Genomic DNA, 24,894 nt, shown 5'->3' on the forward strand with positions numbered 1-24,894 from the left:
AACTCATGAAACAGAACGAAGCCAGAAAAGAAAAACGATCAGTATTTTCTTTAAGTTTTCTTAAAAATTACACTACAGCACTCGGTTGGGTATTGGACCAAAACAATTTTTTTAAGAGATTGAGTCATAATTAAAAAAGTAATTTCTAAGTTTTTCGAAGTTAGCCTCCGAAATCGAGCTATGGGCCTTCGAAGTTCGAAATTGGACCTTTGGCAAAAACGGAGAAATTACTTTTTTACTTATGACTAGGGTTGCCAGACGTACTACTTTTGGGAGTACACGTACTCCTTTTTATTGCAATGTACTCCCTTGTACTAAAAAAAAATGTATGGAAATGTACTCCTTTATTAGTTTTGTACTTCTTTTGTTCTCCGTTTTCCAGCTATTAATATTTTATCATATACAGGGTGTAAAATAATAATTGTCGCACCTAAAATGGACCTTTATAGATATCATTTGGCTAGCGTCACGCAAGTCTTCGTCGGTTACCTTATTACATATCTTCTATAAATATAGGCTAATTTTCCCCATTTGGGTCCTTTGTACTCCTTCTTTTGTCCAACATAAGGCCTCATACTCAGCAATCGAAAAGACTCCGAACCGGTGACTAGGAGGGCATTCATACGACCAAACCTATACAGTTTTTTTTCTCTTTTTTTATACAAAGTCTAAGAAAAAGTACACCTATAAAAGACGTGAGTGCCGCATGAACTTATCTCCCAAAGCTGGCAAATGCAAATAAGGATTAAAATTTTAAAACTAGCACGTTTGAAAACATCGATGTTCCCACAACAAACATCGATGTTAAAAAACATCGGTTATATAAAGGATACATCGATGTTTTCCCGATGTTTTAATTTCTCATCTACTACACGAAATTAAATGTAGCCTGAAATATTTTTTAAACTCGAAAGAACTAGATTCACATGTCCGCTACAAACCATAACTTTATACAAAACTTTGAATCATTCAACACATCTTTATTTTAATTTTGAATTTTTTTATTTAAATTTTTAGAAAAAGCTGCTAAAATTCGCCTTGATTTTTAACGAATTGGTTTTGCTGACGGGGTTTTGCACATTTTACCATATACAAGTAAATTTCTTGTAGAATTAAATGTGAAAGACCTTTTGCAAACAAAATTAAAAAAACAATGCCAGTTATTATAAATTGCACCTTTTATATATATAAAAAAACGCAAAAGCATTAAAAATCAAAGCGATTTTTAGCCGCTTAAAACTCTCCCCTGTTTTATTAGAATTAAATACCCAGATTTTTTTTTAAATATACAGAATAAAAAGTTCAAAATTTAGATGAAAATTTGTTGAATTTTTCTAAGTTCTGAATTCGCCGCCCTGTTCTCTACTGCTAATTAGAAGGTGAGAGTGACGTATTTTCTCTACCAGTAGAGAAATAATGGGTATAGAAAAGTTACAAAAACGGGCTACTGGTTACGGAATGAGCCATATTTTTATAAAAAAAAATAACAAAAAAATTTTACTTAAAAAACGACAAATATTGAACAAAACTCAGTATACACTCACGTTTGAACGCCAGCGTTGTATGTACATTAGGGATGTTAGTTTTTTCAATTTTTGCGATCCCGGGATTTTCGGGACATCGTTCATCCCGGGATTAGTCCCGGGATTTAGATATTCATTATTTTCCAACAACATAACATGAAAAAATCGCATCAATATAGTTTGAGAAACTGTCCTACCATATAATAAATAATAAAGAAATGGGCTTGAAACCTACTTTATTATTTAAGTTGAAAAATATTTCATTAGTAACAAAACAAAAGACAGTAATTAAATTTATACGCATTGAACAATACTTTAGCGTGTACATATCTGATAAAAGAACTTAAGGCATGCCGAAAAAAGCTCGATGCAAAAAAGACTTAAGTCAACATATGTATTGTGTGGCTGAAAGAAGTTCACAATAATAATAATAATAATAATAATAATAATAATAATAATAATAGATTGGCGCTTACACATATGTTAGTGTTGGGCCGAGCTTCTCCTTCGACTTGTGGCGTGCGCCTTGATGTTGTCACACAAAGCGGAGGGACCTACAGTTTTACGCCGACTCCGAACGGCGATTGTATTTTTATGAGAAGCTGTTTTTCATGGCAGAAATACACTCGGAGGTTTGCCATTGCCTGCCGAGGGACGATCGCTATTAAGAAAAAACATTTTTCTATATTTTTTGAGATGTTGCTTTAACCACGGCTTGAACCCAGGTGCTGATGAGTTAAACCGCGCACTGCTTACCACTACACCACAGTGGTAGACATAAAAGAAACGCCTTATATTTCAACCAGTATAGTCTATATTTCTTTTCTCTATTTAATATTTAAATTTTTGTATAAAATCAAATTATATATAATTAACTGCATTTAAATGCGTATTTCAAAATTTGTACAAAAATTATAAAAATGCAAAAAACTTGACAAAATTTCAAAATTTTTAGAAAAATTTTAGGTACGCAGATTTATTGCCCATTAAATTAAGTAGGGTAAACTGAAGTTTATTGCAATTACAAGATACCGTTGATTTTTGGAATTTTTTAAACGATGCTGGGCATTTTCTTCCATATAAACAAATTGCCGAACATACTTTGCATGGAAAAAAATGCGTGACACCTCCAGCAAAAATATTATAAAAAATCAACGTTACTTTTAGTCACATGAAACTTGCAATTTATCCTCCTGTAATACTTATAAAATTGCGTACCTAAATTGTTTCTAAAAATTCTGAGTAAAAAGGTTGAACCAGTTTGAAACAAAGAAATTTCAAAACACACCAAGCAATCTGACACACTATGTTCCAAATACAGCAAAATTGCGTTTTTAGTTTTAGAATTTTTTTAACTAGAACTTAAAATTTCAAAAATATTATAGATTCTAAAAAATTATTTCAAAAATTCAGTGTAACGTAGAATAAAAACGGAAACCAAATGAAAAAGAAAATTCTGTTGGATTTAAAAAAATTAAAATTTTTCGGGTTCGGGTACTGAAATGCCCTTTTAATCAATTTAGTTTTTTTAAGCTAATAAAGTTAGAAGGACTATATTCGACGATGTTGTCGAGTTTATATCAGTCCGTAACATATAATTTTTTCAAAATAAATATTGCAAAATTTCAAGGATATTCAAAGATACAATTTTTGAGGACATTTGCAATACCTTATGCACCGAAAAATTTAATCTGTTTTTTTCTCTATAGAATTTTCTTTTCAAATTGATACCCATACTGTTTTCCTAAGTACACTTCAATAAATTTTTTAAACCATTTTCTAGATTACTCATATTATTCAATTTTCGAAGTCCTTTTATAAAATCTTGGCTTCAGAGAGAAAAGCTAAAAACACAATTTTTAGACATATATAAAAAAAATATTAAATATTAAACAAAAGAAATATAGCGAAAACTGGTCAACATAAGGCATTCTATTGTTGCCACCATTGCAAATTACAAATCCCGAAAATCCCGGGATTCGGGACTTAAAAAAGTGCGGGATTCCGGGATTAACATCCCTTATGTACATACAGAAACTTCCTTCTAGCAGCATATTTCAATACAAGTATAAGTATGTTGCTATAATTATGATGTATCTTAAATATGTAAATCTTATTTATTTAAACATGAATAAATATTTTGAAATGAGTTCAGAAAAGAAGGTTTGATAATCTAGCCCCCAAAAGCCTGCTTCTATCCTGAATAATGATTGCACCAGCTTCCGAGAACAAGCGCTCCTCAATCATATGTTCTTTTAAATACAATTTAAGAAAGGTATTACTTTAAGATTTGCCTGATGTTTTTGAAAACATCGATGCATCGTTTGCATCCCTACTAGAGGTATACGCTGCCGAGCCACGCCGCCGCCGCCGTTTTTTTGCCATTTCTCACGCGCCGCCGCCGAATTACGTAAATATCGGCGCGGCGGCGTTCGGCGCCTTAGGAATTTTGTACAAAATTTTCATGATGTATGCACATTGAAATACATCGCTTGAAGGAACTAAATACTACTCGTATAAAAAACACTATTTTACACAAAGAAAATTACATTTTTAAAGGAGTTTTTTTTGCATAATTTGGGCAACTGAACATTTCCAAAAAAGTGTAACTCAGAAAAAACATAGGTAACGCGTTTTTCGATCGAAAGCGTTTATTTCAGTTAAATTAAATTCTCTCGCAATTTTTTTTCAAAACAACCACAATATTACTTTTTTGTATACTACAACAACAAGAAAGTTATAACCCATCAAAATATTTAACGCCAATATCTGAGAAAGCAGTTCTAACAGAAGCGCCCTTATTGCATCTAAATCCTTAATTATTGGAGATTAAACAAAGACAAGTTGATTTTCCTGTGTATTTTTTTGTTAATATTTTAAACACTTAATAAAAAGCAACCACTTTTTTTGCTAATTTTTACATTCGTAAGTTATTTCATTCTGGGGTCACGCAGACGTATACAAGTACTAGGTGGCTGTGTGAAAATTACGTTAGCATTCCTACGCAGGGCTGCCAACTTGGCTCAAACCGTGCCATTTTTGGCCCTGTTTTACTTCAAATGGCACTTAATTTTTCAATTTGGAACAAAGTGCCAAAATGACTCTTTTGAAAAATAGTAATATTTCAGTACATTTTTGTGAAATCCTTTGCGTGTACTTCTTTTTCTCAACTAAAAATTTCTAATTTCTATAGTGTATACAACTGGTTTATATTACTTTGGCATTGCACTTTTGTTTTAGATATGTGATTCTAATTTGAATGCTAAATGGGAAGGATTAAAAAGGATGGCACCTTTTTGTCACTTTTATTTTTCTATTTGGCACATTTTGGCACTTTTTTATCCTCAATATGGCACTTCATAGCTAAGTATAGTTGGAAGCCCTGTTCCTAAATGGTGGTCAAATCCCAGGAAGCGTTTGCTACCGCGCATCGCAGTGTCTTCTAAACAGGGTTAAAGTCCCACTTTTTCGTAAAAGTTACTATTATTTTTCATTACATTTAGTTCTCCTTAGAAAAATTTGGCGCTTAATATTTTAGTGGATATTTTAACCACCTATAAGCCATTTTTTAAACCGTGGGTCAGAAAGGCCCGTTCTGGTGGAAGTTGATCAAACCTTGTTTTCAAAATATAACCCGAAAAAAATCGAAACAACTCATTAATTTAACATTACGGATGATAAGATTATTGCAAAAATTTTTGATACCGACATAAATTACCCCAATAACTTAACTTTTTAAATTTTTTTATTTCTTTAAATTTAAGTAGTATATATGGATTTGTAGAGAACATGGAGATGTATTTATATACGTCGGACTTTCTTCTGTTTTCTCATCCATCAGTGGAAGACACTCAACATTTTAATTCAAGTAGAAAGTAACCTATTTTTAATTTAAAATTAATTAAATGAATTAGTTAAATACAATTACAATCTGAATTGGCATGGCCAATGCCTAACGCTGACGAGATCACATGATAAGATTAGTAGCTTCATGTCTCTTTGGAATCTACCTTATGGGCAGTAGCGCCGGCGTCACCGCCGCCGCCGATTTTCAAGTTGACCACGCCGCCGCCGCAAAGCCTGTCGGCGTAAACCTCTAATTCCTACAAGCAAGCATAGGTACACTGAGTAGATTATGTGATTATGTACTTTTTTTCTTTTTAAATACCAGACTAGTCCTCAATTAAAACATACAATATGTATTGTTTTTTATCTTTTGGTTTAGTCGTTATTTTAAATTGTTTTTAAATTTTAAGTTTTACCTAATTTTAAAATAAGAAAATGTTTAATTTTCACTCGAAATTAACGAATTCTTCTTTTAATATTCAGGGTGCTCGAAGCGTGTTGGCTTTTTTGCTCCGAAATCCACATTTAAATTATACAAAAAAAAAATAAGTATGTACATAAAAAATTTTACCAACTTTTTTCGTTTATGTTAATTTCGCGCAATGAAAAAAACGCTAAATAACACACCGAAGTTTTTATATTAAATAATACAACAGAGAAATTTTTTTCCATGTATAACCACCAACATATTCTCATTTTTGTGTAACATAACTAATACATTCTCAGTTTAAGCCTTTTCTCTTTTTGGCTAGCACTGATCCATGGACCAAAAATACAAGATCACGCCTTCTTCTTAGTAGCCCGTTATAATCGCATTTAGGAAAAAAGTTGGGCGACTTTGACATTTGCCGTTTATTTACATTTGTTCGCTGTTTACAAATGGTGGTGGCTTTTACTGCAATTTTCTTAATTTTCGCTTGTGACAACGTGTGCACACATAAAGTAAAGAATAATTTAACACAACGACATGATTTATAGAAGAATTTGCATAATAAAAATGATTATTCATGCGTTCAACAATTACGCGGTTTTTTTGTTCTCTTCGTTGTTTACTTCTTACAACAAAGATGGCGTCGAGATTTCGACAGCTAGAAAATAACTTTTTTCTTTCTTTCGGGAAGGCGTGATCTTGTGTCTTTCGTTCATGCACTGATCTAGATACACCACAGCGGCCGGCAAAGCTCAAGAGCAATATTAAAATAAAATGTTAAAAATTTTAATTTCACATAAAATTCGTGACTAGCATACCTAAGAACCTAATACATATGTGGTTTCATTTCATTTCAGATTTTCATCGGCAGTTGATTTGACAGCTTTCAACTGTCAACCCAAAAATTGTATGGCATAATCGGAGTTAGCATAACAAAAATACTACGATCCTGCATTTATAATCGTAATAGCCCTTTTAATTTTTCGCGTAAAACATGGCTTCTCAGATCACTGTGCGGCGTGCGTAAAAGCCAACTCAAAATGTATATGTACACACTTAAACTCCTGCGCAATTCCATTTAAAGGGCCTAACAAGACATCCGATCGCCGCGCAAATACTTTACCTCCTTTACTCTCATCGTTCGGGTCAAGTGTGAGTAAGCATAAACCAGTTTCTGCAAGCGTACGTAAACTACCGATCAATAGCAAGACGCGTAGAGTATTTACTTTGCCTTCCGCAACTACTGCGAGTAAAAGGTATTTGACAGTAGAGTACTCTACTGGTAGTACTTGAGTATTTTCGAAGAAAACATACATTTGTGGCAAGAATGCTAGAAGAATTTTCTGGATCGCGCATTTGTGGTATCTGAAAAAAAACTAAGGACAGGAATGTAGTGGAGCGATGAAGAGAGCGACGAGCAAAACGTACTTTCAACTAAAATGCTGATATACATACCTAAGTACATATGTATGTATGTGCATAGATACGTATGTGCATAGATACATACATATGTGCATAGATACGTATGTGCATAGATACATATATATGTAAGTGTCCGCATATATTTTTTCTCGTCACTTGTTCTGTCGCTTCACTGCAGCAAAACCAAGTTGTGGGGAAAACCCTGACGATATGCGTACAATTGAAACTATGGGTTCATATTAAATATATTTATGTATGCATGGACATATGTACATATGTTAAAATGTAGGTTCGATTTAAAAAAATCGGATGAAGTTTTTCTTTCGCCATTCATACACCTCTTATTTTAGTATTTATTAAAAAAACTCAATGAAATTCAAAAACTCTATCTTGCATTTGGGTTTACTCAATACCAATTTGAGCTGTCGCAGTGTTATCAAAAAAAAAAAAAGTTATCAATAGGTCGGTTCAGAAGGCGCAGCAGTTGAGCGCAACCGTTGCTAAACAAAAATCAGTGATCGTTATGCGTCTTTTGAACGACTTCATACGTTAGCTGTCAAATTCAACTCTCAAAGGTACACACCAACATGTTGTCTCAAATGATCAGAAAAATATTACGATCATCTAACACGCAACTATTCAGTTGATCAGAAGTACGCAACAACGCGTTCAGAAGGTGCAATCGCACCAGTTACTGAGCTGTTTCGCCTTCTGAACGTGCCAAATGAAAATTCGTTTCTCTTGAAATCAAGTTATATGGCTGCGTATGTATGTACATATGTATGTACATATTCCGAAATTTTTTTTATTTGTAAAGGCTCTCAAGAAAAACTAAAAATTCATATAAAATTACGCACAATAAATGGAAAATAAATTTTCTTCTATAAAAAATTTCTTAAATCAGTATGCAGCTCTTAAGAAAAAAATGCTCGTACATCTCGTCGCTACCATGTCCAACTATCGAATGTGAAAATCGGCACTTTTCAAAATTTTGATTTGCCACTAATAATTTTATTTCGTATAGCAGCATTGCTTAAGTTATTGTTTTTGACAACTTATTTGTTGGTTAATGACTGCAAATAGTTTTATAGAAAATTGGAGACGAGAATATACTTTCATAAAAATTTAAGTACATACATAGATTTAAAAAGCTGCTTGAATACAAAAGTTTTATGAAAATGTCACATTAAACAACTGTCTAAATCTACGTTATTTTGTATAAATAAGGCCGTAAACATTTCCTTACATCGTCAATTTCCATATTCTATTTTTACTCTTTCAATTTCACTGACCAGCGCTGCAAACGATATCAACTAGTAGGCTAACAACCAGAATTGAAATTTAATACGCAAGTACTTACCGTACTACAAGTATACAGAGAGTAGATTTGCTACTCCCTTTTGGCAGCAGCAAATATCTCTCGTACGCGATGAGGGAAAGTAGAGTACGTACTTTGGTGGAGTAATAGCAAGTACGTCAAGTATTTACTCTCTCAACGCCAAGTAGTGTATGTATGCGGAAAAAGAGTAACAATGTGTTGGGAGTAGAGTACAATGCAAGGACTACTTATTGAACGAAATGCGGCAAATACACTTGCGCTGGACTCTAGTACACACATGTCGTAAAAGATACATGTGTAGATTAGTTATATATACTAATAAAACATAAACAATAGTAGAAATATAGATAACTTACCACATGACCTTGAAGTTCTGCCTCTCTATGAGATCTGTGTATACCAAGTTGATCTTGAGTTGTTCGTAGGCCCGCGAGTTGATTATAATGGTGCAGCGGAGCATGGTGCAAAGAGGAAAGCGGTTGACCGTACGGGTCTGTCCCCAAATATTCTAATGCTCCATGATTCTGTAAATATGCAGGTACCTAATCAATATTAGATTATTTGAATGATTTCGATTTTAGTTTAACAAGGACAATAAATCAGTGCTCTTATGAACAGACATATCGCGTATTTACTTCAATAGTGTCATAATCCAAAAAATTCAAATATTAAGTTGAATATGCAGAAAGCACCGCTAAGTTTTATTCTATTTTTATTTCACAGCTGAATCGATTACTAGTGTCGCACTAGAACAAAATATGTATTCATTTTTACTAAGAAACTACATATATGTCAATTCAAAACCTTAAAGCCGTTTTTCTCGAGTTTTGCTTTTTTGAGTTATATTACGCTCAAATTGGCCCCATTTAACTTGTTAAATGAAAAAGAGTTTTTTGGAAAACACAATCGTCCACATTGAACATTTGGAGTTAACTTTGACGGTTGTTTGATTACCAATAAAATATTCGAAACAAAATATTCAAAATCAAGTTTTTGTGTTTCAAGTTGTTTTGTGCGAATGTCTGCTTCATGATATTAACGCATACGGATTACTTAGAGACTTCAAAATGTTTAGTTCGCATGCACTATTTATCTCGGCGTACGATGAGACCTTATGGGAAATAACTAATTACCGCCTTGGTCTCTTTTTTGGCGGGCAGACATGCATACAAATTTGATATTTTTTGATAATTTTTAATTTTTTATATTTTACAGAATATAAATTTTTTGAACGTTGGCGTGTCAAATGAAAGCTTTTGGGTCTTTCTGATTGGCTGGAGGAGTAAGCTTTCCGATACAATTCTGCGCTGAACTGGTTTTCAAACGAGTTAAGTGATTTAACTGGTTCAATTTTCCAACAACAATTGCATGCGATTTACCTTGTTTATGAACATGTTTTGTTCATTTAACTGGGTCAAGCCCATTTAACATGTTTGGATCGTCAATTTGAACGTAGTATTATGCAACTACTGAAGTAAATGAGCGATATGTAAATATGTACATATGTTTTATGAACTTCCTTTCCCGTATTATTAACAGTGCAGATTTTCGAGTTTTATGACAACGGACAATTTCGAGTTACCTCTATTAGAACAGTTTACTGTATATTTCAATAAAATTTCAATACTTTTTCAAAATAATGAACCCAAACGCCAACTAGTGCAAAATTTTCAAACGGGAATCTTACGGAATTCAGCGCAGAAAATCTATGAATATAAGTGCTGGCTATGAATGCAAGAAATTGCTATCATAGTCCAAATGAACACGAAAACGTTAATAACTTGATGCACTTATCTAGTAACAGCTTGGTTATTTTTCATCCGATTTTAAAAATCAAACGTGTTATAGACCTTTAAAATTATGTATAACTAGCAATTTTTAGCAAAAAAAAAAAACCGACTTCAACTCCCATATAAAAAATATATATATATATATATCTCATGATCCGCTAATCGGATCTTAACCAGATTAGTATGGGACCACCTCTGAGACACTACCTTTCCGATGCAAAAAGAATTATCGAAATCGGTTGACGTGGTCCAAAGCTATGCGGTAACATACATAAAAAAAAAAAAAAAAAATATTCCGACGAACTGATAACCTCCTCCTTTTTTGGAAGTCGGTTAACAAAATACATACATATTGTTAGACCTAGCTTGTTGGGAGTTTTTATCGAATAAAATTTAAAAAAGTTGCCAAGTATTTATGTAGCATTTGTCTAAGAGGACAGTTATTTTCGAACAAAGTGGTACCTCACCTAATACAATTGCATGAAAATTGGCCACGTTAAGCAATTTATGTAGAAATACGGCCAAGTAGTTTTTGAGATACACATACATTAGGAATGCCAATCCCAGGATTCCGGTATCCCGGGATCCTGGTGTTTTTGGGGTCCCAAAAATACCGGGATTTGCTTGCATTAATCCCGGGATCCCGAAAAATTTAAAATACCGAATTGATAGTAAGAACTTGTTTATGTATTTTGAAGTATTTTGTTTTGTAAAATGCGGTCTTGACTGCAATTAGCAAAAAGCTTGAAATTGTACTTTTAAATTGCAGCCTGGCCTTTTTTGAAGGAGATTTAAATGAATGTACTCATAGCGTCGCTAATGTTTACGAAACAGAGAGTTTTAAGAAAAATGTACATAGTTTCTTAAATCGATCTACGCAAATTGAAAAAGTTACAATTTATCCGACGTGCTAGTAACAGAAGTTCAAATATTTTGTAGTGGAGGAAAAAATGGTCATTAACTTCAAATGGCTTATGACTACCTTTTGACAGTTGAGCCTAAAAGTGTTGAGGCCGAAAGATTTTTTTCATTAGAATTTTAAATGTAATAATAAAAACACCGGCACAAAAAAAAGGGTGTGTGCTTCTAACCTGAGCTACCTACCGACATGTATTTGGACCCGGTGAATCCAAATCTGAGGTCCGATTGACTGGTTCACCCTCAAAATTTCGAGTTAATTGCGAAAAAATTCGCCATTTCTGTATGGAGTAGAATAAACATGTTTAGAGAATTTATTTTTGTATATTTTTGTTTATTTATTTTTTATTAATCATTACTTTCAAAAGTACCTGGTATTTAGATTGTTACTGGTGATTTATGCGTTCCTCAATCATATGTTTTTTTAAATACAATTTAAGAAAGGTATTACTTTTAGATTTGTGTGATTTAATAAATATGATTTAAAAGTTTATCGTAAATTTTAAATATGTAGTTTTATTTCATGGTATGTTTAAATGCTTTCAGATATTGAATTTGTACTCATATTCATAAAGCTATGAATTCCGGGATATTTTGGCATCGCTAACATACATGTGTGTAATGAAAAACTGTGTGCTGTCGCTGTGAAAGTTCATTTAGTACTAAATTCAAGTTAAATAATTACAATTCAACTAGGTGTATGATTAAGTTAAATGATGTAATGAAAAATATAACAGTGCTTATATTAAGAGAAAAAAGGAAAGAGAGAACATACGAAAATTCGAAATGCTTACTAAAATATATATTCGTATTAAGACATATTTTCAACATATTTCGCCCGCGCCATGGAACTGCCAACTTCCAACGGCACCAGTAGTTGTATTGGTCGCTTTAAAATGCTGTTGTTAGGTAAACGGACATCACATGAACGCACTCGCCCTTATAGGCCTGGGTAAACTGTTTTAACTATAGCCATTTCCCACAATAATCGTGATTTCAGCTCTTCATGTAATAAAACTATAGGTTTGTTCGTCGAGCTAAAAATTTGTACGAATTATCATGATTTCTGTCCGAACTTCGTTCGTGCAGACCAACAAATTATCCATCACTCAAAAACAGGTAACCTAATATTCACGCACGCCGCTAATTTGTTGTCAAAAATTTCTCATGCACATGCAACTTGTATGGGACCAACCGAAATTGAACGGCGTGCGTATGAAGCTAACTCAATTTCCAATTTTTATTCTACGTGACATTTTGATTTGACGTTTCGCTGAATAAAATCAAATGCAAACGCACGCAAGCCAATTTCGAGTGACGCAAACAAAACAAATTCGACGGCATGCGTACCAAAACGGAAGCCGCGAATTTAGGTTAGCCTGAAACTGAGGCGCAAGAGGGACAGTTCTCTTGGAGAGAAGTTGCAAATTCTTGCTGGAAAAATTTTACCCAGCAAAAATTTGCAATCACGAAAAACATATGATTGAGGCACATGGTTGCATTTTTGTCGACGATATTTTGAATAAATTAGTTCGTTAAATTAAGAAGTGCATGAAGATGAGCGATTTTTTATAAAACAAGTGATTTTTAGCAAAAAAAAAAAACGGACTTCAACTCTCATAAAAAAAAACAAATATATATATATATCTCATGATCCGCTGATCGGATCTTAACCAGATTAGTATGGGACCACCTCTGAGACACTACCTTTCCGATGCAAAAATAATTATCGAAATCGGTTGACGTGGTCCAAAGTTATGCGGTAACATACATAAAAAAAAAAAAAAAAAAATATTCCGACGAACTGATAACCTCCTCCTTTTTTGGAAGTCGGTTAAAAAGGAAGAACATACATGTTGATATAATTAATTTAGGTAATTGCAATGATTTGAACTGTACCCTACTGAAAACAAAAATTTATTCGCAATCGGAATGCAATTGCAACCAGAGTCGATTTAAGAAACCCGACGGCTAGGACCATAAAGAAATGGAAATGTATGTTAAAGAAAGTCAAAACAACATGTGATTTGAGATGACAAGCCTTTTTGCCACCTGATAGACACTAAGCGAAGAGCAACTTATTCCTTGACTTCAATATGAACAGTAAACTTTATTTTTAAAAACAGTAATTCATATGTCTCTTAAACGTACTTACATTTGTCATAAATATATGCATATTTGCTAACGTTTCTTATTTTGCCGCAGATCGGTTCACCTTGTAGGTATATAAATCCATATTGCTACATACGCACATAGAACATAAGAATACATATGCACATATGCACATACATGCCAGAACATAGCAATGAGGGACCAGCAGCAACGAATGGGCTGATAAGAAAGATAACAAAGAGCTGACCTAGGGGATATCCTTAACCCTTGGGTGAACATCATGGCATGCGATTTAGTAAATCGTAACAACATGTTTATACTGTTGTTTGTCCATCTGGAAGAATTTTAAAAATTCTACAAAAATTTATTATGTTTGAAATGCAACCGTGGACACCAGCTGGCAGGGAAAGTTGCAAATTTGTGTTCGTGTAGAAATGTTCAAGTTTCTCAACATGACAGAGAATTTGGGAGAATTTTTTCTTACTCTCTGATATTTTGAGTGTTGGATAATTCTTGCTGGATTTTCGACGAACAAACCCTATATCGCCCACTTTGATGCTTCTTCTTAAACCGCCCTTGTTGTGGTGTATTGATCGTAGTTGACCTATGTACGTACTCCCTATTAGTGTTACCGCTGAAAATTTTTCGAAAGTCGAAAAAATGGTACAGCTAAAAAAAAGGGTCTTCAAGTCATTCAAACCGTTTAAACCAGTGATTCCCAAAGTGTTCCAGGTAGACCCGCAGGGGTCCACGGGAGACCCGACAGGGGTCTACGTTGGCGTGAAAAAATACGGGGGTCCACGAGTTGTAAGTGGGGGTCCACGAAAATGTATCTGGTTTCGATAGTAAAGAGCCAAAATAGTTGTTTGATAGCCTTTTTATTTAACTTTAATTTTTTTGAGTGGTGAATAGTGTTCTTGACGCACTAGTAAGCTTACCGTCATTTTGTGTCATCATACGTGGAGAAGCCTTAAAGGCCACCTGCAGACTAAAAAGAAACGGATGTTGGTATAACACTGAGTGAGACGATGCGGAAATTGCCGGCGGCAGATATTTGAGCACTTGCGTCTTTTCAATACTACGGCAACATTGTTTTATAATTAAGGCAGAATTGAATATGCGCTATCTGGGAAGACAATATCTACCTGTAATATTTATTCTGTATGTTGGCGAAATCGGCCCAATTTTATATAACCCTGCCTGACATGAAAATTTTCTCCGCGATAAGGCTAGTAGCCATTTCTAACAGATTTTGAGTCGCTTAGTCAAAATCGGAAACATATATATTCGAATTTTAAGAAAACAAGGCAAATAGAAAAATCGGCTAAAAACGGCAAATTTTTTTTACAAAACGGCTAACAAATCGGCTGCCGGCTTAACCGAAATTTCTCCGACTGTTTGCTATCGCAAAAGGCTAAATCTAGTCGGAAAACGGCTAAGATCGCAACACCGGCTACAGGATAGTACGCCGCCATTACCTTTGTTGAAGAGATTCTAGAGAGAGAGTTCCCTGAGGGGGAAGGCTGGTTTAATTCCAGCACTGAGCCCGCACTCGTATATTGTCGAATCTTCACTGATGTCTCCAAAACTGACTCAGGGTCAGGATCTGGAGTATTTTTCAAAGTTAATGGGGATAAGCTTGACTTTTTCTCTTGGGGAGTATGCTTCGGCCTTCCAGGCTGAGGTATTTGCAATCCCCAAAACCGTAGACTACGTGGTGGAAAACAGGTGGAGAGTTAACGTGTCTACAGGTACAGCCAAGCTTCATTTAACGTATTGGCCCGTCCTCTATTTAAGTACTTCCAAACTAGTTCGGCAATGCAAGTCTCGACTAAATTATGTTGGTAAAGGTAACGATATTGCTTTACTCTAGGTGCCGGGCAAATCGGGAGTGCCTGGAAATGAGACATCTGACCTTTTGGCCACAGTTGGCTTAGACCAGGCATTCCTCGATCCGCAACCAGTTATAGTGGATACTTCGCTCAGCAATGACTAGGAGCCATCGACTCGATGCAGGTGGGCAAAACTCTAGTTGCCTTCATCTCAGAATGTCTATCTAGCTTTTTCTTCTCATTGAGAAGACGGGACTTCGGACTGGTCACTTCACGTGGCAGAAACACCTAACCTGCTTTGAAGAGGATGAGACGGTGGAACACTTCTTGAGCTTCTTGCTTGCATGTTTGTTTATCATCGATTTATCTGGATTCGGTCTTTCTTTTTTTGTCAGTTTCTGAATTTGAATTTTGTTTCAATTTTTGTGTTTTAAAAGTGCGAGTGACGAATATTTTTCGCATCACTTTAAAACTCGGAGCGATAAAAATAAAAATTATGCCATCAACACAAATAAACTATTTGACAAATACGTCACATGCAAATTCATGAGTGAGCCGAAGAGTTTTTTAGTACTCTTAAAAAATATAACTTCTCGGAGCGAAATAGTTCTTTCAGGGCTTTACGAGCTCTGGTTTTTAAAACTTGCAAGTGTGTAATCACGTTATTTTAATGAATAGAACACATGAAAATATTTTATTTTTATTTTTGCCACTCCGAATTTAGTTTTGGAACTCACCCGCGATGCAAAATTACATCGTTAGATTTAATCATCACACTTTTTGATGAGCTATGAATGAATATGTCAAGAGGGTCCATCGAAACCAGTAAAATTTTGAAAGGGGTCTACGTGTACCATGTATATAAAGACTTTCATTATTTTACCTTTCGAAACTTATGAATCGACTCTAAGGTTAGTTATAGCTTTTTGACGTAATTTTCAATGGAAAATCTGTCAAAAAAGCTGCTTAGTGTACACTTTATTCATCTATGAGTATGCCCCATTATTTTCAATAAATTGCTAATGGAGATCATCAATTTCTGTCAAAAATAGTTTTTCTCTTAAAATAAAAACCTATGGTGAGGGACGAGACGCAATATCCATATTTTATTATGAAAACTTACGATAACACTTCAGTTACAAAAAAGCAACATTAGTAGAAAAAAATGATTACCAAAAAGTTTAGCTGTTTAAGTTTGTATATAAACTATCGCAAATTATTTGCTTGTACCGGGAGCCTCGAAAATAAATTTAACACAAATAACTTGGGGGAAATGCTGAGCTACAAAAACGGTGCATTAATTCCTGCCAGGGACCAAAAATAACTGTTATCTCGAATTTACAAATTGAACACGTTGCCTGAATTCTGAAATTTAACGAAAACGTTGTTTCATAACAGTTAATAGATGAGAAATATTTTTTCCGTTGCTGATAAGAGTTATTTCCCAACGTTTATTTCTTATGTTGCTTGATAACGGTTAATGTCCAACGTTTATTTTTTACGTTGTTTGATAACAGTTATTGCCCGACGTTTATTTTTACGTTATCTGATAATAGTTATTTCACTCTCTCACTTTTATTTCATCATCTTTATCTTATTCTCCATCTCCATCTTCATCAATATCCTAAATATAAAATAACTCTTATCCAGCAACGTAAAAAATAAACTTTGGGAAATAACTCTTATCGGCAACGGAAAAAATATTTCTCCTGCATAACAGTTATCAGGCAACGTAAAAAATAAACGTTGGGTTATAACTACGGTGACCATAAATATGGATTCAAAATGAAGGACAATTTCTCAAAAATATGCCTACATATATTTACGTAGTATAAAAATGTCAAAAGAGTATATATCATTCTAAATTCTTAATACATTTTAAACTTAAAAAAATTAATCACGTTTTTTTCATCGATATTAATCTTTTTTTACATAAATATTTATGAAAGTATAGTAAAACATATTATAATTACAATAGCTTACACGAAGAGTGAAAATCTTTAAAAGATTATTTTATAGTCAAATTTTGAGTTTTTTGTTACTTTTCGCAGTTATTTGTCAAAAATCGACGTCAGGAATCGACGTAAACGACGAGTTACAAAGTGCCCTTTACAAAAATATATAATTTGTGCAGATTGCGCTCCATAGCATCTACATATCTAATCCGATTTTCATTATCTTTGACTCAAAATTTACTGTAATGATATGTATTCTTTATCGAATTTTTAAAATAATGAAAAAAATAACCAAATGAATCTGCGTATTTGATTGAAAATCTCACATTTTTCGACTTTGACGACAAAATGCAAATGGTCGCCTGTAGCACTAATAGTTTTCATTGAAGTCGCCACAAGTTACATATATATTTTGGTAAGAGGCATATCAATACCCTCATGAGATATGAAGAAAAGCTACGAAAAGTACCAAAAAACACTTTTTTAAAAAAATGCATCCATTGTCCGATAATTTTAAAATAACGAATATAATGCGGAACAAATGCAGGACACTTGGAAAAAATCAGTACATTTTCAGGTTTTTTAGGTTTGAGAAATTACGCAGGACCGACCTTTGAAAAACAGTACGGTCCTGCAAAAAACAGAACGGATGGTCACCGTAGTTATAACTATTATCGATTAAATAAAAAATATTTCTCATCTAATAACTGTTATGGAGCAACGTTTTTGCTATAAAACTTAAAACTGTTATGTCCCTGATTCATGCTACTTCTTGATATTTTTGCAGAAAGTGTGTGACATAATAAAAAGGTTGTGAATAACTCAGTGAGAGGGGAGTTTGCATGTATGGATTTATATAATGAAATATTTATTAGATCAAAAAAGTGGGTAGGCACTGTGGCCAATGGCAAAGTTCGTTTACCACGTTCGCGTACAACCATGCAGAGTCCGCAAGATGCTCCGGAAGCAGTGTCCGGAGAATGCATCCGACTAGGCAGAGCATACTTTGAAGTGCCAACTAATTGAAATTTAGGAAAGTTCAATTACATGGCAGTTGAGAAGTGCATATGCAAAAATTTCATAAATTGCACAAAAGTAATTTTTGCACATGCAGCAGTACGTAGCACGAATTTAGGCGCCCGGTGTTAGCAGTCGCGCCTAAACAGGTTGAAATCAGAGATGAATTTTTTAAGTGCCTTTGAAAAGTAAATACTAAAAGCATTTTTAATCACGTAAAAAAAATATAATTTACGAAAAACTTTTCAAAATGTGTATATAGAATTTTAAATCAAAGAAAAGGGGCAAAATTCGCATGATTTTTAAGAAAAGTGTCAATATGACACTTAAGTCGCACAACGGAAACACTGCTCCCCATGCCAACGCTTTAAGTAACGATTTAACAGCGTTTGCCTTAGCTGCCAAGACCTGTTGTGTTGTTGCAAAATTAAAGTTAGTCTTTGGTAAAACTGAGCTGCCGTTATGCAAGAAATGAGATGGCGTCAATTGCTCAAAGTCCTTTTCATCGCTAGATACATATGTCGGTGATCTGTCATTGATGGTACTTTCTACTTTAGTAAGGGGAGTTGCAAGTTCACCACTTGTCAAAAGCCCTTTGCCGATCGTTGCCTTTATAGCAGTTTTGACGCTTTGAACACGGAATATATTTCCAAACAATGCCCTTATGGGCTGCAAACCGCTGGACCTTTTCTTCTTGAACAAACGTAAACAGTTTCGCTATTTCATGATCTGGTCTTTTAAATATTATTGCATTGTCAGCTATTATAACACTTAGTATACCACGTCTCGCTATGAATCGCCTTATGGCGTCGACATAGCTTTTTACTGACATGTTCTCGACAAGCTCGAGATGAACTGCTCGAATTGCTGAACATGTGAATAGTAGTATATACACCTTAATCAAAAGATCAGACTTTGGTTCTTTCACATAAAGCGAACCAGCGGAATCTATTCCGGTAGTTTACTTGTTTTTATTCGCTCAATCGGTAAGACTACCCACGGCTCAGATCCAAACTTAGCATGAAGCCGTTTATAAACAACACTTCGTTGTGAGCGTCATACACTATCAGAACGCTTAACCAGGAATGTTTTGGTAAAATGATTGGGTTACTCGTCATATCGTCAAATTCATAGATATTCGCTGTCGATAGGGTTGCCAGATTTTTTTGGCGCGAAATCAGTACATTAGACTTTTTCATGCTATAAAAATCTGTACTTTTCAGTACACTTTTATTCCTAGCAGAATTATGAATGTAAGTAGCAGATAATAATTTGAAACGCCAGAGTACTTGTTTTTAATAATATCTTGGTATGGGTAAGGCTTCCTCAAGTGGGCCCCGAATTTACCATGATTATATATTATTTACAGAAAAGCAAAAAAAAATTTGTACCGCAAATAATTTCACCCAAAACAATTTTTTCATTCGGACACTTATTTTCAAAGAAAAATAAAAATTTCCAAAGCACTGCAAAAATTTTCAATTGTTGATTAAAAACAAACTATTTGGAATTTTGCAACAAAATTTACACAGTGTACTTTTCGACTAAAAAATTCGGCGCTGGCTGAATATCATTGAAAAATAATAATCTTGGTAAATGCGGGGCCCACTTGAGGAAGCCTTACCCGTTTATAAATAAAATGTTGTTCATAAAAAATAAAAATGTTATTCATTTTAATATGAGTATACACATTAACATGTAGTCCGAGATACCTTTATAATATTACAGGAGCCAATAAATTATTTTATATACATGACATTTTTTAATAGCAATAATGAGATCATTTCCAGTTTCAATGTTTAAATAGTCAAAGAACTCTAAACATTATACATATTTTAATATTGCTTTTATTTTGAAGTTCACTTTCTAAAGCAAAAACAAAATACAAGTAATTGTTCTATTTGTTGAATCGATACCACCTTATATATATTCGCCTTGATTTCTCCTTATATTGGCGTATAGCGTTCTACTTTTACGCGCTTTATGAATTGTAAACGAATGCAGTGGTCCGTATTAAACGCTTGTATTTGCTGAATTTTTCAATGGTAAGAATTGGTTCATTCGGTTTCCTACCGTCACTGTCAATCAAAATATTTGTTTTGCGCTAATCGTTGCTGGACACATTTTTGTCCTCAATTAGCCATGGTGGTCCATGCTTCCATAAGTCCAAGTTCAATAACATTTCAGCTTTGACACCTCGAGTGAGTGAATCAGCGGGATTAGATTTACCACCGCAATGCTGCCAATTGTATAGGTTGGACAAACTGTTGTTTTCTTTTACTCTCGGAGTTATGTACGACTTGTTGGTTTTCACGTAACCAAGTATCCAATTAAGAGCAATTGTTGAATCGGTACATAATATAACTGATTCGATTTTCAGATCAATTGTAGGCAAATTTAGTTAATTTTGTTGTTTGTGATGTTGCGAATGTGAAATTTTAGATGCGCTTAAAAGCCAAACCAGATACATACATATGTCATGTTGTTTCAGAATTTGGAGAACCTGTAACTTTATCAGCACTTTTCGATTTTAGTTTTTGTAATTCATTTTCAATACTTTCTTCTGCGACTGCTTTGAAAAATTTGTGCTTATAGCGAGCTAAATAGGTGGATATGGAAAATAGATTATTAGTTTTGAACAAAATTCTGTTTTCAAAGTCGTGACTGCCAGCCGAATCGGATCAGAATATTGTTTTTTTTTTAAGCCACCCCATTTTTTAATAAGCATTTGAATAACAGATAGTTACGTTATTCTTATCTAATTAAAGGTCAGGCCTATAGCTTTTTAATGATTTGGTCCAAGTCTTTTCGTTTGGTCCATTGGTCCAATTCTTTTTAAAATTGTCCATTACACGAGCCTTTGGTTAGGTTATTATCTCTCTTTCACTTCATGCAATAGTTTCGCGCTTTCAATTTTTTCTATTTCATTGATCGAAAAGATATTAAACATCTTGAAATTATTACACCAAATAAAGTTCTTTCTCATACTGATGTATCAATTTTGCCGCCACTCGACCAATTTCCTGCATTGTTAAATCATGCAGACATAATTAAATTTCAATTTCGCAAATTGAGGCTGAGTGAACGTAACTTCAAAAACTGTACCAATTACCAATATAGAACGTTTTTGGGATCAAGTAAGTTTATTAAAAATGGATTGGGTGAAGCGGCTTTTGGAGAATTGTGTGATTTAGTTCATAACATTTTTAGTCTGCCTCGCAGTTCCGCAGCAGCTGAGCGCAAATTTTTTGATTTAGCATTAATAAAAACGAATTTAAGAAACAAATAATGCTTTGAAACTTTAAATAATATAATGTTAGTAATATATAATTGTAATGCACTTTGGATGCAATATAAAAAAATCGTTATAAAAACTGAATTAGCATATTTTCTTGATAAAGAGGAATAAACTCCACCCGATGTAATAAAAATTGGTCCATTTTTTCCATTTGTTTAATTTTTTGGTCCGAAAAATAAATCGGAAATGGCAACCATGTTCTCTTTATAGCTAGACGTTGATCATTTCTACTGAAATCCCTATTGGAGGAGCTTACTCATTGACTTTAAATAGCAAAGAAGGGGCAGTTTTCCCACAGAAGTTTTTAGCCAAGGATCCAATGTATATCCCTATTAAAAAAATATTATCCAACAAGTAAACAAAACTACTGTTTTCAAAATTTTTGCTAAAAATAAATTCCCCAAAGAGCCCCATTTGAAATTATTCAAACGAATATATGTAATAGGTGGCATACGCGGTACGTCTGACTCGCGAGTCATTTGTGTACGTGTTGACTCGCCTTCGACTACACACAGTTGAATCATTCAGAGTCATGTTGCTGTGACTCACGAGTCAGACGCACCGTGTATGCCGCCTATAACATCAAAAGCAAATCAAGAAAATTTTGTTAAGAATTACTGTGCACATTTTCTTCTTTTGTGTCTAGCAGTTTTTTTTTAAGATTGGTCCAAAAAATCATAATAAAGAAAGAAGCCAAAGCAGGTATTTAAAGCACAGAAAAAAATATTATTAAAAGGACTATGTTCTCTTTGACGTACGTCAAAGGTCAAGTAGAAGTGGGAACTTTTATGGCTGCCCATTGATAGCTCGGTTATATAGCTTAGGAAATAATATTTTAAAGATATTTTTAACAAAGTTGATAAATATGACTTTAAACCAGTTTTGTTACACAATTACTCCTACGACCACATTCAAAAATATTGGCTTCAATATGCAATTTTTTTGCCATATATACGTTTTATCGGTCCACTTGCAAAATATTTGCATTCGCAAAAGCCCCGCATTGATTATTGCGAATGCGAAAGCGAATGCGAATGTTAAAATTAATGCGGAAGCTCCGCGGTTGCGAATGCGAATATTCGCAACAACCCTGGTTCGAACATACGCTACAGCCCTATAAGCCTTTGGGCTGGCATCTGCGAATATGTGTAGATGGTGTGTAGCAGTTTTTTCTTTGACCAGACATTTAAGAATGGTCATATCGCTTAAAAGTGGAAGTTCTTCCTGCCAGTTTTGGAATTCGTTCGCAAACGTATCGCTCAAAATACTGTCCCACAGTGATGAAATTGATGGTACAATTGTACTTTTTTGGTACATTTTGGAAGCCATTGACATTTTTGATAAATTTTTGTCACGATAGGGTACTGCACCACAATTATGTCGAAATATAACACTCTAACGCCGTTAGGGTTGTGGGGTTTTCCGGGCATGCGAAGAGATGTTTCGAGTCGTGAGGGGTCTCTCCGCATGCCGGAAATTCGTTCGGCACATCCGCATTTAGCCTACTCAGGTAGGAGTTTAGCCTGCTGCAGTAGCCAGAGCGAAGTTGGGCTATTGTTGTTCTGGTCTCCCGAGGCAGATGGAGCTCCGTCGCGTCAATGTCCGGTGTTGGTGTGTCTAGAACGGCATTCACAGGTCTTGAGTCTACATAACTCGAGACTGTGTCCCTGTGAATGCCGTTCAGGGCCTGTCTGTAAGCTGACGGGACTTCGTCCGTCAGTTCATATAGATGCCTCCTGACGTGCCTCGGCGAGGGCTCCTCTGCAAGCAGCTGTCTATTTGGGTGGCCACATCTGTGGCTTCCAACCAGAAACTGCTTGCAGAACATCGTGTAGTGCTCCCTAATTGGGAGCATTTTCGCCTCATCGTGGACGTGGTGTCCTGGTGACATCAGGAGGCATCCGGTCGCTGTCCTAAGTGCTGTGTTTTGTACCGTCTGTAGCGTAGTTTAAAACCGGCCGGCCTATTGCCTTGTATGTTGCCAGGATTATTCACTGTCGGAATTGGTGTGTCATACGTGAATTTCCAGCGGTGGCCTGACCTCCTTCGTCCAGGTTGTGAACAGGGTCGCAGAGGATTTCGTAGGGGAGAGGGCTAGACACCTTGCAGTGAAGAATCTAGAAAGTTCAGAGAGATGCTCGTCATGATCGAGCAATCGTCGGCGTAAGAGACAATCGAGACTCCCTCGGGTGGTTGAGGGAGCTTTGAAATATAAAAGTTAAACAGTAGCGGGGAAAGGACACCACCCTGGGGAACCCCCTGTTTTATTTTTTTAAGTTTTCTCGATTTGTCTCTAAACATTACCGACGAGTGTCGACCACTCAGATAATTTGCCGACCACCGTTTAAGCCTCTGTGGGAGAGAGGAAGCCTCTATACCTTCTAGTAGCGTGGAATGGCTGACAGTGTCAAAAACCTTTGACAGGTCCAACGCTACTAGAATCGTTCTCTCACAGGGACGTTTACGGTTAAGGCCACGAGTTATCTGAGTGTTTATGGTGTTAAGTGCTGTTGTTGTACTGAGCACTTTACGGAAACCATGCTGATGCTTCGCTGGGGTCAAGTGGTTTGTGAAATACGGGAGCAGCAAGGCCTCGAGTGTCTTCGCTACCGGGGAAAGGAGTGTTCTCGGCCGATAAGAATCTCTTATGTTGGCAGGTTACCCCGGTTTGAGCAGTGGGACCACTCTCCCCACCTTCCAGATGTCTGGGATGATGAGAGTGGCCATAGACAAATTGAGGACCTCCGTTAGGTACGCTACCCCCGCAGGACCCAAATTTTTCAGCATCAGCACAGGCACAGGTTGTTGGCAGTTTGTGCAGCCTTCTGGTTACTAGACGCTTGGCTTTGTCCACCGGAGGATGCAGTATGAACTGCCGGCTAAAATAGCTCGGGCATCGCTCCGGGTCCGACGAAGCATGGTCGCCGAAAGAAATTTCGACTCTGTCGTCGTGCTTCGTCGGATTGGACAGTGACCTCACGGTTGACCAAAGCTTACTCACATCACAGGTGAAGTTACAGGTCTTCAGATGCTCTTCCCACTTCTTCCGCTTATGTACGTTAACTAGTTGCTGAATCTCCGCGTTGAGATCCTTGGTACGGGGATCTCCGGAACGGCCTGACGAAGGCTATCACGCTCATCGGTTAGAACAGCCGCTTCAGCAGGGAAATTTGGACGTGGGTCGGTGATACATCCTGCTGGTACGAAGCGAGCTGCAGCAGCGGTGACAGCCCTGCGGAACTTACGTTCACCAAGGTGGACGTCGGTTGGTGTGGGGAGAGCAGCGAAGGTGCTTTCAGTAAAATCCGCTAAGCCTTTCCAATCAGCTTTAGAAAAGTTGATATATTTTCGGTGCTCCGCGGAAGCAAAGCCGGTTGGTTTATCGATCGAGATGACTATGGGCAGATGGTCT

General features: G+C 35.4%; 1 protein-coding gene across 2 annotated transcripts in view; it reads right to left on the reverse strand.

Moving 5' to 3' along the window:
- The window catches only part of LOC118738657 (transcription factor AP-2-epsilon), a gene marked incomplete at its 5' end in the record, with an annotated part of 341,438 nt that overhangs the window by 257,286 nt on the left and 59,258 nt on the right, over positions 1-24,894 (reverse strand). Inside the window, 1 exon segment of one of the 2 annotated variants that reach the window (XM_036469563.1) lies at positions 8,917-9,084. In XM_036469563.1, coding sequence (XP_036325456.1) covers positions 8,917-9,084 — 168 coding nt within the window. 2 annotated transcript variants of the gene reach the window in all.

The sequence above is a fragment of the Rhagoletis pomonella genome, unplaced genomic scaffold (genome assembly GCF_013731165.1).
Source record: "Rhagoletis pomonella isolate Grant_MI unplaced genomic scaffold, Rhpom_1.0 Rhpom_scaffold_00005, whole genome shotgun sequence".
NCBI classification, from domain to species: domain Eukaryota; kingdom Metazoa; phylum Arthropoda; class Insecta; order Diptera; family Tephritidae; genus Rhagoletis; species Rhagoletis pomonella.